The 14,454-nt window shown below is 44.3% G+C and overlaps 1 protein-coding gene across 1 annotated transcript in view; it reads right to left on the minus strand.

The window, feature by feature from the left end:
• CNOT6L (CCR4-NOT transcription complex subunit 6 like) overlaps positions 1-14,454 on the minus strand; it is a 601,922-nt gene that overhangs the window by 333,949 nt on the left and 253,519 nt on the right. The window contains exon 5 of the mRNA XM_069626338.1: positions 11,183-11,272. Coding sequence (XP_069482439.1) covers positions 11,183-11,272 — 90 coding nt within the window. The remainder of the gene's footprint in view (positions 1-11,182; positions 11,273-14,454) is intronic.

Raw genomic sequence — 14,454 nt, forward strand, 5'->3', positions numbered from 1 at the left:
CCCCCATCCTGTAAGGGATGCGTCTGTGGTTAGAGTGGCTTCCACTGCGGGTGTGGCAAAAGTTTTCCCTAATAACAGGTTTTCTTTTGTCCACCACCGTAGCGAGAGAACCAAGGCCTGCGAGACCACCACTAGATTGTCCCATTGTCCGCTGGCCTGACACCACTGGCTGTTGAGTCACTCTTGCATTGGGCGCATGAGCAGGCGCGCGTGAGGTACCAAATAAATACATGACGCCATCATTCCTAGCAAGCGCATTGCTTTGCGTACCGTCACCTCTCGACCTGCCACATAATGGGGGATCTGAAACAGCATGTTTTGGACCCTCTCGTTGGAGGGGAAGACGAGGCCGTCCTTTGTTCGAATTAGAGCCCCTAGGAATTGTTTGATTTGGCTGGGGTCTAAGCTGGATTTCTTTTCGTTGATGGAGAAGCCCAGTTGGAACAAAAGGTCTACAGTCTTTTGGGTACTGGAGAAGCATGTTTCGTAAGAATCCCCTGTTATGAGCCAGTCGTCGAGGTAAGGGTATACCGGGATGGATAACCTGTGCAGGTGGGCCGCTGCCACTGCCAGTACCTTCGTGAATACCCTTGGTGCAGATGCTATCCCGAAGGGTAGTACTCTGAACTGGTAGTGTTTGTTCTCTATCTTGAACCTGAGGTATTTTCTGTGCGCTGGCAACATTAAAATATGAAAGTATGCATCTTTCATGTCCAGTGTTGTCATGTAATCCCCCTGTGATAACAGTGGGATTACTTCCTGCAAGGTCACCATACGAAACTTTTGGGGTTTGACAAACTTGTTAGCTGGGCGCAGATCTAATACAGGGCGCATGGTTAAGTCCTTTTTGGGTACAAGGAAGTACACTGAATAAATACCTTCCGTTACCTGAGATAGGGGGACAGCCTCTATAGCTTCTTTTTTCAGTAGCTCTTCTACTTCTTGTAGAAGAATGGTGAGGTGTTCCGGTGTCATGCGTCGGTTCTGTGGGGGTGTGTACTTCGGGGAACCGTTGAATTCGATGCAGTATCCGTGGGCTATGGTGGATAATACCCAGCAGTCTGACGATATTCCCTCCCATGCTGAAAGGAACGATGTTAGCCGGCCCCCGACCGGTGATGCATGGGAGGGGACCCGAATCTTCGGGTCATTTGTTGGTATTGGGCGTGGAACCTTTGGGGCTGGAGCCGCAACCTCTTCCCCTGCCACGGCATTGGCCTCTTTGACTGAACTGGGTGTTGTTATCCTAGTTAAGGGGCCAGTTGGTAGCAGAGTAAAATTGCTGTTGGTTTTGCTGCTGGCGTTGGCCACGAAAGGAGCGTCTATTGCCATAGCCGCGTCTGTTAGGGGGCCTAGAAATTTGGTCAAGAGTTTTGATGGTATCAAACTCTTTCTTCGCATGTTCTAGGGCCTCATCAACTGCTTTACAAAACAGATGTGTTTCTTCTATGGGCTTATTTATCAGGGAAGCCTGGTTTTCCGGCTTAAATCCCGAATTGCGCAGCCAGACATGGCGTTTGAGAAGTGTTCCCTGAACCAGGGAACGGCCAGCCATCTCTGCAGCATCTAAGGAGTTCTTTACGATGCCCTGGTTTACAAGAGTTCCCTCTGAGATTGTAGCTAACAGGCGTGAACGCAGGGGTTCTAGTGCGTCCTCTGCTTCGCTGCGCAGCTTGCTCCACTGTGCATCTGCGTAGCTAGCTAGTAGGGAATTGTTATTTGCAATCCTAGTTGAAAAGGCGGCGGACGTCGTGATTCTCTTCCCAAGACCGTAGAGCTTTTTGCCCTCTTTGTCAGGTGGATAGTGATACCCCTGCTCTTTTCCTTGTATTAGTAACTACGAGGGAGTCCGGAATAGAATGGCCTCTGATGTACAACGGGTCAGAGGGAAAAGGGCTGAAGAGCTTTTCTATCCGAGGGTTGACCCCTCTGACTAAGGCAGGATTGGAAAGGGAAGGAGTTATTCTTCTCTTTATAGAAGCCAGGAGTGGAATAGACTGACTAACAGGGGCTTTTTCTTTAATAACTTTCTCTACAAAGTCTATGTCAGGAAGAGTCTCCCCTGTGACTATTTCAAAATGCGCTGCTGCCTTGCGCAATAGTCCATTAAGTGAAGGTTGGTCATCTATGGGAGAGGTGTTTCCAATAGGTGAATCCTTGGGAGGAGAAGGGTGAAAGACATCAGGGTCTGAGTGCACTGATGGGGATTGCCAAGGCTGCGTATCTTCTTCGAAAGCTCCTGCACTAGTGTAAGGATCTTCTTCAAACCCCTCTTCCTCATGTTCTTCCTCTCCACCCAAACACTCATCATCTTCCTGGAGGTATTGCTCCTCTTCCGTGAGGTCATATACGTCTGTAGAAGGGGGAAACAGCCTAGGAATTTTGACCCTAGGGTCATCCTGGGGCCATTCTCTTAGTCTTTTGGGTGTGGGTTGGTTTTGGTTTCCCAAAAACCTTTCCATTTTCTCCATGTAAGAATGGAGTCTTTCAAGGGTCTCATGGGGGACCCCTGAATAGTCTAGAGGGGGGAAATCAGTGTTTTCACCTTCAAAACGCTTAGAACGCTCCCACAACGTTGAGGAAAGGATTCCGTCGCCATCTGAAAAGCCCTCCGGTAGTTCCGAAGTGCCCTTAGATGAAAGGGGCAGTTCCTGGCTACTCTTATGCTTTTTTGGCGTTTCTATAGCTTTTTGTGCTGTATTCGACGTTTGTTTCGTCGTCCGCTTACGTGTGTCTTCGGAAACAATTCTCGCCAGGCTCTCGACAACGAGTTTGTCAGTAGAGGACTCTGGTGTCGACGTTGCCTGCGTTACGCGTTGTTCCTCGACGGCCGCTCTATGGAGCGTTACGTCGGATGATTTTGGGGTAGCGCCCGTGTTTGATGAAAGCCCAATCGCTGGTCGCGACTGCATTTGCGGGTGGGGCTTGAGACCCTTACGGTCTGAGGTAGACGCCAGAGTGCCCTGCGTCCCCTTCGGCACTGATGGATCCTTCGTCTTCGACGAAGAAGAGCCGTGGGTTGTGTGATTAGGCCTATGGGGTCTGTGTGCGTCCCTGTCGCCGGGGTGTTCATCCCCATGAGCAGGGCGTGAGCCGAGCCCGTCAGGGCCGGGGACAGACGTCGAGGAGCGCGAGCGCTCCTTCTGGGGGTTAATGACTTCCGTAACGGACGTCGAGTTATCACCCTCCTCGTCACTTTCTGTAACACCGGCGGCGGGTGAGGAAACTGACTTCGACATAGCATAGTCCGCCCACCTCTTAACTTTGCGTTCTTTAAGAGTTCTTGATTTCAAGAGCTTAAAGACCGCACAGCTGTTCTCCTTATGATCGAGGGGCAAGCAACGATTACAGAGCTTGTGTTTGTCCTTCCAAGTTTATTTGCCCCTACAGCGTGGGCAAAACTTAAAAGGTGTCCTCTCCATAGCTGAGGCAATAATAACTGGGGATAACAACCCCAAGGGAAAGACAGGGGAGAAAGTTCGAACCCCCACTCTCCCTACTGTATGTTGGCCGGCGAGGCCAGGCCACGTGTTCGGCAGCGCCGAAGGATCTCCACCGTCTCTACCCCTCCGCCGAAAACTTGCTCGGCGGAGAAACAGCTTCACAGCTAACGTCGAGGGGAGGGATCTTTAACAATATAATAAGTATAATTAAGGACCGAGGTCCGATAGTAAATATTTGCAATGTCTCTCTAGGAGCTCCGCCTAAGGCGACCAGAAGCTGGGCGGAAAAAAACAATCTGAGGGACCTCGACGCGTGAAGGATTATGGGTACAACACACGTCACTATAGGGATAGTGTTACAGACACGCCTTGTCGACGTCCCCTTTTCGACTACGAAAAACAAAATGCAATACTCTGCAGTGACCACTGGATGTCGGACCTATGCACAGCATGTGATTCTAAGCAGATTAACAAACATCAGAAACATAAATACAACATTTTTAAAGCTGCAGTTTTATTTCTAAGTTTTCCGGGCTCCTCCAGCCTGGAAAACTTAGAAAAGAAACTGCAGCTAGTGCTTATTTTTTAAAAAAAATAAATAGCACTCACCGAGATTCAGCTGCAGCTTTCCTGCTCTGGTCTCCGGTCCCCGTCCTCCGCGTACAGCACCAATGAAGGAAAAGCCACCCAGCGGTAGCTTTTATATACTACAGCTGGCTGGCTTTTCCTTCATTAGTGCCGCAAAAGCCAGCACAGGCGGGCATCCATTTCACAAAATGGATGCGCCCATGTGCTTGCTTTTGCGAATTTTGAGCTTGAATAGCTCAAAATTTTACATAGGAAGTTAAAAAAAAATACTAGCACTTTTTTTTTAAACATTGCCTATCTATTTTTTAAATACATTTTTTTGCTGGACTTCCCCTTTAAAACAATGTCTCAGAGAAATCCTAAAGTTCCTAATTGTATATTGGAAAAAGAAAATAGAAGTTATGATTGATCCAGCATAAATGAGATAAGAACTTTATGGCAGAAACGAAACGTTGTTAACATTGGATAATAACCTAGCAGTCTCACTGAATAAGTGCTTTTTTCTATGCGTGATTTTTTTCTATGCGTGAAAGTTTTAACGTTTGTTCAATTGTGTTTAATACAGTTTTAATCACTTTCTCACATGTGCACATTTAGATATCTGGGTTTTTAGCACATCTTTAATATATCTTTTACTGACACCATGCTGGTTTTATCATTGAACCACCAAGTAAAAATAAAGGGACAAACAAAATTATGTACAGCATAGCAAAACATTAGAATCTAAATAAGTATGCTAGCCCCAATTCATAGCCATTATATTAAATAGCTATATAGTCTATATTGGATCCAAATAAGGAAATAAATAATATTAAGGCAAATATTAAAAGTGACCAAACAATACATGAGCGCAATTGATGTAATTTTTAAAGGCACTAGGCACTTTATCAAAAAAGGCACTGCGCCGTAAAGCTGATATTGCACAATTGCACCAGGCACTTCTTAATGTATTGATATTGAATTGCATATGAATTTAGCTTGCTTAGTATAGGTCATAATTAAAATATACCTCAAACAGCACACTTTGCCAAATATCTAAGATCACTTGATCTTTATTACCATCAGATCCAATATATGAAAATTTAAGCAAGGGAATACACATTCATTGTGTGTTTCATTGATAAATGTTAGTACTTTATATTCAAGCAATTTCTGCACATAATAAATCAATTGTCTTTCCCGGTTGCCTCCATTCTTCACCCTCTTTCCTAAGCACATGCACTTTTTGCAAATAAACAAATAGATTTTTTTTTTAATCTATTGTTTTATAAAAAAATATATAATCATGTTTAGGAAATAGGTAGTGAGTATACACTCACCGAATATAGCCGCCATTAGAAGGCAAACAACATTGGTTAAAGCACAAGTCTAGTGTTGTAAAGAAACACAGGAAAGAGGTTGAAGCTAAACAGGAAATGAAACAAAATACATTGCAAACATGGTGTCAGTTACAATCCGACGAAGCCCAGTTTGGGGTGAAACGTGTCAGTGTTTTTTCACGGGTGTGCTTGAATGTCCACACCAAAGGAATAAAGGACGTTTTTTTCAAATGAAAAACTGCGTGGCGTACCTTTCTTGAAAAGCGAGATGGAGGAGTGCCGCTGTGAACTGCTGTTTTACAGTATGGTTTTGCTTTGGATTATATATATATCTTTTATAACAAGCTTAATACCAACAAATCGTTCCTAAGCGCGGGATCGGGATTCAAACCTGTGCTGCGTTGTCTTGCCCTGTCCACCATTTCAGCCATGTTAGTCTGCAGATCAAGGAGGGCACTCTCCATACTGTGGTCCGCTCTGAATCCCAATTACTTAGTGAAAAATAAATGCTGATTCAGGATAAGCCTGCAATTAGTTTGTGGCTACTTTATCCCACATTTTAAGAAGGAAGTTAGTATTGGTAAATGGCCTTATGCTTTTAGCATCCTTATGGTCCAGGCCTGCCTTCTTCACCGAAGCAGTGATTGTGAAAACTTTAATAGTTTGACTGATCAAGGAAGAGCTCACAAGTCTGGAAAGAAAAAAGAAAGAATTGATTTTCGTTATCCAGTATTCAATTTCAACTGAATTTTATTGTCTCAGCATGAAGTGGGATGCATTGAGGACAAGATTGAGTCTATCTCAAGATTTGTCACGTGTCTTAAGACGAAGTTGGACTGTTCATGCTTTCACATGGAAGGAGGCCGGGCTCGATTGCCTATGCAGTTTTCCAGGTCTTTCTGAAATTGATCACAGGCTATTTTGATTTTATTGCCAAAGGCTTGCTGGACGTCACCAGTCTTCATTTGTGGGATGGACGGGGTGTGCTAAGGCTTAAGGTTTCTCCAGTTCTTAGCTCCCAAACATTCTTCCTTGAAGAAGTTCTTCTTTGTGGCAATGATTGAGTTTATAGGCTGACTTGAGTGACTTCCAGTTTTCCTTGTTAAGGGCTTTAGGATATTTTTGCCAAGATTGATCAGCACTTTTCTGTGGCAGACTTGTGATAAGCCTTAGAAAAAGCAGCATTAATTTATCCAAAGATTGGGGGAGTCGTTATTTTGGCTAACCTATGCTGTTATCCTAATGGAGAATCCCCAAATTAGCCTGCACAGACTTCAAGCTTTGAATATGCGGGTCTAAGCGATTTAGATATAAATTTTATTAAAACAAAGATTAATTTAAGGAAAAACTAAACATTTTATAAGTTTACATGAAGCATAAACAAATATAAACTTGAAGCAGTGAATGAGCTTAAAGATCTTAACTATCTTAATTTTTGCCACCCCTAAGAAAAATCTACTTCTTAATCTCAAAAGTAAAGCCACTCAATTGGTTGCACAAATGACTGGTCCAAATTATGAATTGGGGACATTTTTCATTGGATCAAATTGTGAAATTCTATGAATGTAAGGTCATTCCAGCACTTACTTATGGAATAGAAATAGATCATCCACTCAGCCATCAAACACTCTGCTGACATCTGCCTTCTCCTTGACTGACCTGGACGTACTCTCTCACTGAGACTTGGTTCAATGCCAGCTCAGTCATTTCCTTTGACTCACTATTTGTCATTTTAGACCATAGTATGCAAATTGGTCCTCTCTCCATCCTGACCACTGTTACCATCTACCGGCCTCCAGGCACTTCCTCCGTTTCTCTCTGAATGGGTTAACTTCTGTTCCTCCCTACCCTCTACCACCTCCAACCTGCTACTCCTGGGTGACTTCAACATCCACTTCGACTCCCCATGCACAACATCCACCCTCTTCATTGACCTCTGCACCTCCCGATCACTCTCCATTCTTCCTTCTGGTCCAATCCACTCTGCCGGACACACGGTTGACACCATCGTCCATTCCAATCTCCCTCTCTCTACACCCCTTGTCACCCCTCTCTCGTGGTCCAACACTCTTCTCACCTCCCACCTGGGTCCCTATGGCCTTGTGACAACTCTGCCAAAATCCCTGCCAACCTAGTTCACGAACAGCCGTCCGATGAAACAAGTGTCAGCTGCTGTCTTCACTTCCACATTAATTCCCCTCGAACTCCGGCTCTACCACTGATTCTGCCCTCAGCAACCTTTATCTTTCCATCACCAACACCATGGACATCCTTGCCCCAGTCACGAGGATCCACCTGAAACCTGCCTCCAAGCATAACACCTGGTACGACTCCAAACACAGACCAAAAACGTAAGTGCAGGGCTGCAGAACAGAAGTGGCAAACTTCAGGTTCACCCTCTGACAAACTAGCCTGCTGCCTGTTCCAAAGGCATTACAGACTATCCGTGCCAAAAAAACAAACAAAAAAAGCCCACATTCAGGCACAAGCATCCGGTGCGTCTAACAATACGTCTGAACTCTTGAGACTCTGCAGGGAACTTGCCAGCCCGTTCACAGTACCCCTGCCGGGACTCCTCACCAAGCCCTTTGCAATTAACTCGCCACTCACTTCACTTCCAAAACTCAGGACATACTGAACAGCCTTGTCACGCATTCTTCCAACCCACCCCCCCTTGCCTCCGCTGACCACTCGCCTTCCTTCTTCGCCCCAGTCTCTACAGAAGAGGTCACCAGAGTTAACTCCATGAAGGTCTCTTGCAAACAGGTTGCACCTTGCTCATTGAGAACCATCAAGGACATTTCTTCTCTCGCTCTGGCTCTCGCTGACCTCTGTAACCACTCCTTTGCTACTGGTTCCTCTCCATCCTCCCTTAAGCACTCCCTTGTGCACCCCTTACTTCAAAAACTGTCAGCAGACCCTTCCTGCCCAGACAACTAACACCCATCTCCATCACTCCCTTCCTGGGGTAATTGCTTGAGAAGTTGGCCCTCCCCCAACTTCGCTCCCACATTGAATTTGTTGGCTGTCTTCACGAGCATCAGCCTGGAATCAGAGCATCCAGAGGCACGGAAACTGCTCTTCTGAATACCTGTGAAGAACTGCTTGCATCCATCGATTCCCTTGCTGTCCTCATCCTCCTCCATCCCTCATCTGCATTTGACACAGTGAACCACTCCATTTTCATAAAAAGGCTCCATGACACCCTTGGTATTTCGAAACAGGCAATGGACTGGCTTACCTCCTTCCTAAGAGACTGCTCTTCCAAAGTCATACTGGGCTTCTTCTCCGCCCCTACTTCCTCTTCCACATGTGGCATCCCCGGGGTCCATTCTTTCGCCTTGGCTCTTTAACATCTACCTTACTCTGCTGGCATGCCTCATTTCCTCCTTCTCCACAAACATTCAGTGCTATGCTGACAACAACTCTTTTTCAAACTGCCTACAGACGCCCTTTGACCCTCCATCTCAGACTGCCTCTCAGCCATCCAGGGCTGGTGTACGGCTAATGATCTTTGCCTCAATGCCAGAAAAAGAGTTTCTCCCCATTGGGAACCCAGCACCCGACTTCTTGCCTTCAACAGGAATCTCAGAGTCATCTTCGACGACTCTCTCCTTCGTCCCTCATACGTGGGACATTGTCAAGAAGTCCCACTTTCAGCTATTCCTTCTCAAAGGAATTATACCTTTCCTCACCTTCCCCCACAGACTCAATGTTACCCGGGCTCTGGTTCTCTCCAGGCTTGACTATTGCAATAGCCTCCACCTTAATCTACCTTCGTCCACTCTGCAAATCCACCAGCTAATTCAGAAAAGGGCAGCCACACTTATCCTTGGCCTCAAGTCCAGGAACCGCATCTCTCCTGCCATAAAAGGTCTACACTGGCTCCAGATCGCAGCACAGATTACATTCAAATCCCTCTGCATCATCCACAAGGTTGTCTGGGGCCGGGAACCACCATCTCCAACTCTTTCTGACCAAATACTCCCCCCTCTAGACACCTGCGGTCCTCTGGCACCAACCTCTTCCGTGTTAAGCGATTTGCTAAACAGAACGGGTAGGCAATCGCTTACCTCAGCAGCCTACCTTCTTTGGAACAGCCTCCCCCTTCCTCTAGCAGGACGGCCTAAAGTTCCGGAAAAGCCTCAAGGCCTTCCCTCTTTACCTCTTCCATCACTCCCTCTCTACCCTGCTAATCGCACAGTTACTTGACTGGTGTGCAGGGCCCTTATGCATCCTTGGTCCCTGACCACCCACACCTCATCCCAACTGCTGTCTATCCTCTGCACTTGCTTAGGCTATCCCTCCCCGCTGGAGGTTGCACTTACCTTTTTTCTTCTTAGCACTTCACCGGCTGCTCTCCATGAGCACCACAGCACCTATCCCATACCCTTCTCACCTCTGCACAGGCACGTTATTAACACTCAAGGCATAGTAAGTTTCCCTTCCCCACTGTCTTATTTTGTTCTATTTAATTAATGTAGTTATTGTATCAAATAGTCTTTAAGTGCCTAACAAGTGAATAAATAAGAGCATGATCTAATCATTTGGAGAAAGATCATCTTTGCCCCAATCAGTCCCTATGCCATGTATAGGTTTGAACTTGGATCAGTATCCAAGCACGCTGGATAGGTTTCACAATTTGTAGAAATGTACTGTTACCTCCTAAGAACTTTCCATGAGAGGTTTACCCCTCTATAACATGCAAGGAAAAAACAACTATATTAATAAATGTTTGAAGTGAGCTGAAATGATGGAATGTCACAAATACATTTTTGCTAAACCCAGCCTGATTCAGAGAATTACTTTGGCAACGAGACTAGGAATTATAAACTGTGTAGCCATCTTTAATGGGAGCACATAAAAAGTGGGGTTCTAGCCACTTATTAGTCAGTTTTTCCCAATCCACTCTATACAAAAGGCCTTCTTGGAAGTGTTTCAATCAATGAAATAATGTCCATGTGGGGAATCTGATATCACCAAGTCAATCAGTAGATTTTGTGGAAATGAGAAGGAAAGTTTGAAACACCCCGATTTAAAGTGTACAGTTTTAAACAACCTGCGTTTATTGCACTTTAGTAACTTTTATCCATGATCTATCATTTATATTGACAGGATCTCTGGAAAGGATTTGTAATGGTAACCTCTTTAATATTGGCAGTTTTGCGTTTTCTGAATAGGATCAATTTAATCCATTTTAAATGTAATTATATATCAGAATGTATAAGGATATGTTAGTAATTATGAAATGTTTTAAGAGAAGAGAATGTTGTATTTGCTATTTTGTTAGATAATGGATTTTTAAATTAGCTTTTTCTTGTTTAAGGTGTGTAAAAAACAATGAACACATACATTGAAAAAGAAAAAAAAAAGAAAAAAGAAACACACCATTCTTTTACCACACCTTTGTGACCCCAAGATTATAAACAGCCACATGCAAAACGCTTGACCTGTAGTCCTTAAAGGTAAAGGAAAGGGGATTCATCTGAATCAGCAGGCATAAGCAAAGTCTCTTGTAAACATTTTCTTCCCTAGCAGCCCCAAATCAAATAAAGTAGAAGATATCTGAAGAAAGGCGCATTAATACAAGTAATCCCCAAGCACTTCATTAGAAAGCAGAAATGCTGCCACTGAAAATGTATGCAGTGGCAAAACCTGGAACCAATAAAGGCTCTATCCTTACAGCTTTTACAAGGTCTTAATGTTGCTAACCTACAAAGAAGACTTAAATCTGGTCAAGATAGTTTATATTCAACGTTCGATTCTTGCTTTTCTAAAGGTGCTGGTTTACAAAATCTATGTCTGCAATTTAGATGCGTGCAGTTACAATACCTGCAAGATTGTCAAGCATGTGGTTCAGTAGCTTTCGAGTCCCATCCGGCTCCTGGTACAGAGTAAGGATATCCTGTGATAAAGGATTGCCTACATAAAAATGAAAACACAGAAAAGCACATTTATGGCTTTCAATTGACAAGAACGGACTCGCTTTCAGCATGTCAAAGTAATTGCAATTAATTCAACATTTTAAACACAAACAGTTGGAGGGAGAGGCTATAGAAATGGAGTGCTCTCCTATTCACTAACTGATAGGACAGAGAATATTAATTTACACCTGAGGAAGGCAAAGCATGTGAACAAAAAACAGGTTTAATTTATGGCAATCGATAATGGGGGTTGCCAGGGATACCTAATGGGGAGGTGCTGTGGTTTCTCAGGTATTCATACCATCAGTGTCACTTGTGTCAACAAGGAATCCGGTCCCATTTTAAAATCCCAAATTGCTTCAAAAGTCGGAAAGGACTGTGCTAATCAAACAGTGGCATCTAATTGTGGCTTACAGTATGCTATCCAGAGTTTTTCTAGTCCCAACGTAACTCCGTGTATGAAGCTCTGCAATGGATTACAATTACTGTAACCTAATTTGGGGCACAGCAGATCAGAGAGCCCTCTTAACACTAAAGTGCCACTTTACACAGTTACATCCTCGCTGATCAGGCATTGTAGCATGCAGCTCTGCACCTCCCGGGTAAATGTGATGGTCTTGAGAGTCTTCGTAGCGAGAGACCTCCGATGGAAACACCTGGACATCAGAGGAGTCCTGTTGAGGCCCTCGAGACCAGTGCAATCACCAGAACTCATTTTGTGCAGCCCACGACGTGTCAGACGCCATAGTAATGCATGCATGTTCAGCATCCATTGGAGAAGACTGAAATGTGCAGTTTCCCCCCCCATCTTCAATCTGAGTGGCAAGCACTGGATATACGGAGACCCAAACAATTTTAACATGCAGAGTTGTCTTTACTGCCTAAACAGTCCAGACGTGTTATTTTAGTACACAACACATTGTAAGATCTGTAACTTGTTTTGAATTTAGAATACATTCAACACATTGGACTTGTATCTGCCGGGGCGTGTCCTGGAGAGGTGGAAAAAGGGCAATCTAGATTTTTTTGCCCAAGTCTATTTCCAAGGCATCTAGTTCAGCACGAGTACTCGTGGAAAGCGCTGCCAAGAACTTTGGCACCGGACATACAGAACATTTTTCCAGGCATGCAGGACGGTTTCACCACTGTAGACATAAGCTACATGAAGCAACCTACACCGCAAATTCTTTGAAAAGTAAACTGGATAAGTGATCTGATAACAGAAGCAGAGTCAAGCTGAATACTGCCATACAGAAATGCGATCTATGATCACCACTATGGATACAGATTAAGTAGTTCAAGCAAATTGCCAGGACCAAAGATGTGCAATGGGGGCACCGGAGAGTGAGCCACAGGGCAACATGGTGCCATTTGTTGAAGATCTACACAATTCTAGATGGCCGTCTTATCTTCACATTTGAAGGGTGAAAGGGATCATCAATCCACTGCGCCATAACCTAAACCACGGGCTGCACCCAGTTAGACTGTTGCCTGCATTCCAAATTACAGAGGCTGTTCTTTGCTTCTGATGTACACCACAAGAAAGGGAGCACTGCGCTTTGAATTAGTGTCTCTGTATCCAGATTTTTCCACAGCAAAGCAAAATGAACACGGGTCTTTCCTTGGTGGAAAAAATAAAATAAAAATGAATGTGTGTGAAAGGAACGTTTTCACCAAAGCTGCGATTTGAGTTTAATGGCACATTTTATTTCTGCACGCTACCAGAAGAGGCAGTTAGATTTTATTGAAAGCAATATTTCAGTTCTAACAAAATTAGCTGGTTATAATATGGTTGTGTTCATCTCTTTTGCTACGATACGCGATGTATTAATACTATTGCATAGTTTTAATAACTCTGTACCCTCTTAAGGAGAGCAAGCCGTGGTCTTAGGTAATTGGTTGTGTCCAGTTGGGGTTAGGGAGGGGGAGTGGACAATGAAGATTGCCCAAGCGCATAGCGCAGGAAGTCTTGATTCCATTAAAGACACGGAGACGAGCATTATGCTTATTCTTCTTTAATCTGCTTAACTTTTTAAATCTTCATTTTTTTAATAGAATATATTTTGTTTTTAAAGTGCTCAACTGGCATAAAAAACAAAGAAACAACAAATAAACATGAAAAGAAAAAGAAGTGGATCAACTGCATTTCCCATGATCCCCTGACAGTCTAGTAGTCCAAGCCTCAATCCTGTCCACCAATGAGGGCTCCTCCTCTAGTATAAGTCTCTCTGTCTAGGTGCCTTCCTCTTCTTTTGCGTGTCTTCGTACTGCTTAACACTAGCAACAGTCTAATAATAGTCTCATAATTGAACTCGCCGTCTTCTCTATTCTGCGCAATTCTCAGATCCTCCCTGTTGATGTGCTAGATGGTCATTCGAGAATTCTTCTGGTCCTCTCTTATGTGGAAAGAGATCAATAGTGTAAGGGAGGGGGAATTCGCTCCAATCCATAAAATAGTTAAAACTTTGCACAGATCATTTCTGTTATGACAACGGTTTGTTATGTACATCAGAATTCCCAGAGGGAGGGATAATGCTCGCCTCCGTGTCTTTAATAGAATCAAGACTTCCTGCGCTATGCGCTTGGGCAATCTTCATTCTATGACAAGACCGGAGGCGAGCATTACGATTGTTCAAAGCTTTGTACTACTGCTGCAATATTCGGGACTGGCTTAAAAAAGAAGGTCCTGAAAACCGAATCACTGGACCAGTCTGCCCCTTTCATGATCTCCTGCAGCAGAACTCCGGCTGTAAAAGCTCTGGAAGCCATCGCTCCCCTGGCCGAGTGAGCTCCGAACACAGAAATATCTATTCCTGCCATATCGATCACTTCTTTCACCCATCTTGCGATAGTAGTTGGGGCAACTGCCTTTTATGGTTTTCTGCACGCTTTCAGAAGCTGAGTTACCTTTCTAGGTCTTATGTCTGCTGTTGCTGTCTCATATGCTTTTATGCACTGTGCTACGCCACGCTTGCTATTGTCAGAAAAGTAAGGATAAGTAAATTCTGAAATTGGTCTTAGTACGCTGCGCTAAATTAAACGCCACTCCCTCCGGATAAGAGATCTTCCTATCGATCTCCAGCGCTTTGACATCTGACACTTTTCTACAAGAAACTAGGCATAGCAATGTAGCTAATTTTCCCAACAGTTGTATTTTCGATAAGAGGACGTTTCTTAGCC

Source organism: Ambystoma mexicanum, chromosome 6p (assembly GCF_040938575.1).
Source record: "Ambystoma mexicanum isolate Mex_15411 chromosome 6p, UKY_AmexF1_1, whole genome shotgun sequence".
Lineage (NCBI taxonomy): Eukaryota > Metazoa > Chordata > Amphibia > Caudata > Ambystomatidae > Ambystoma > Ambystoma mexicanum.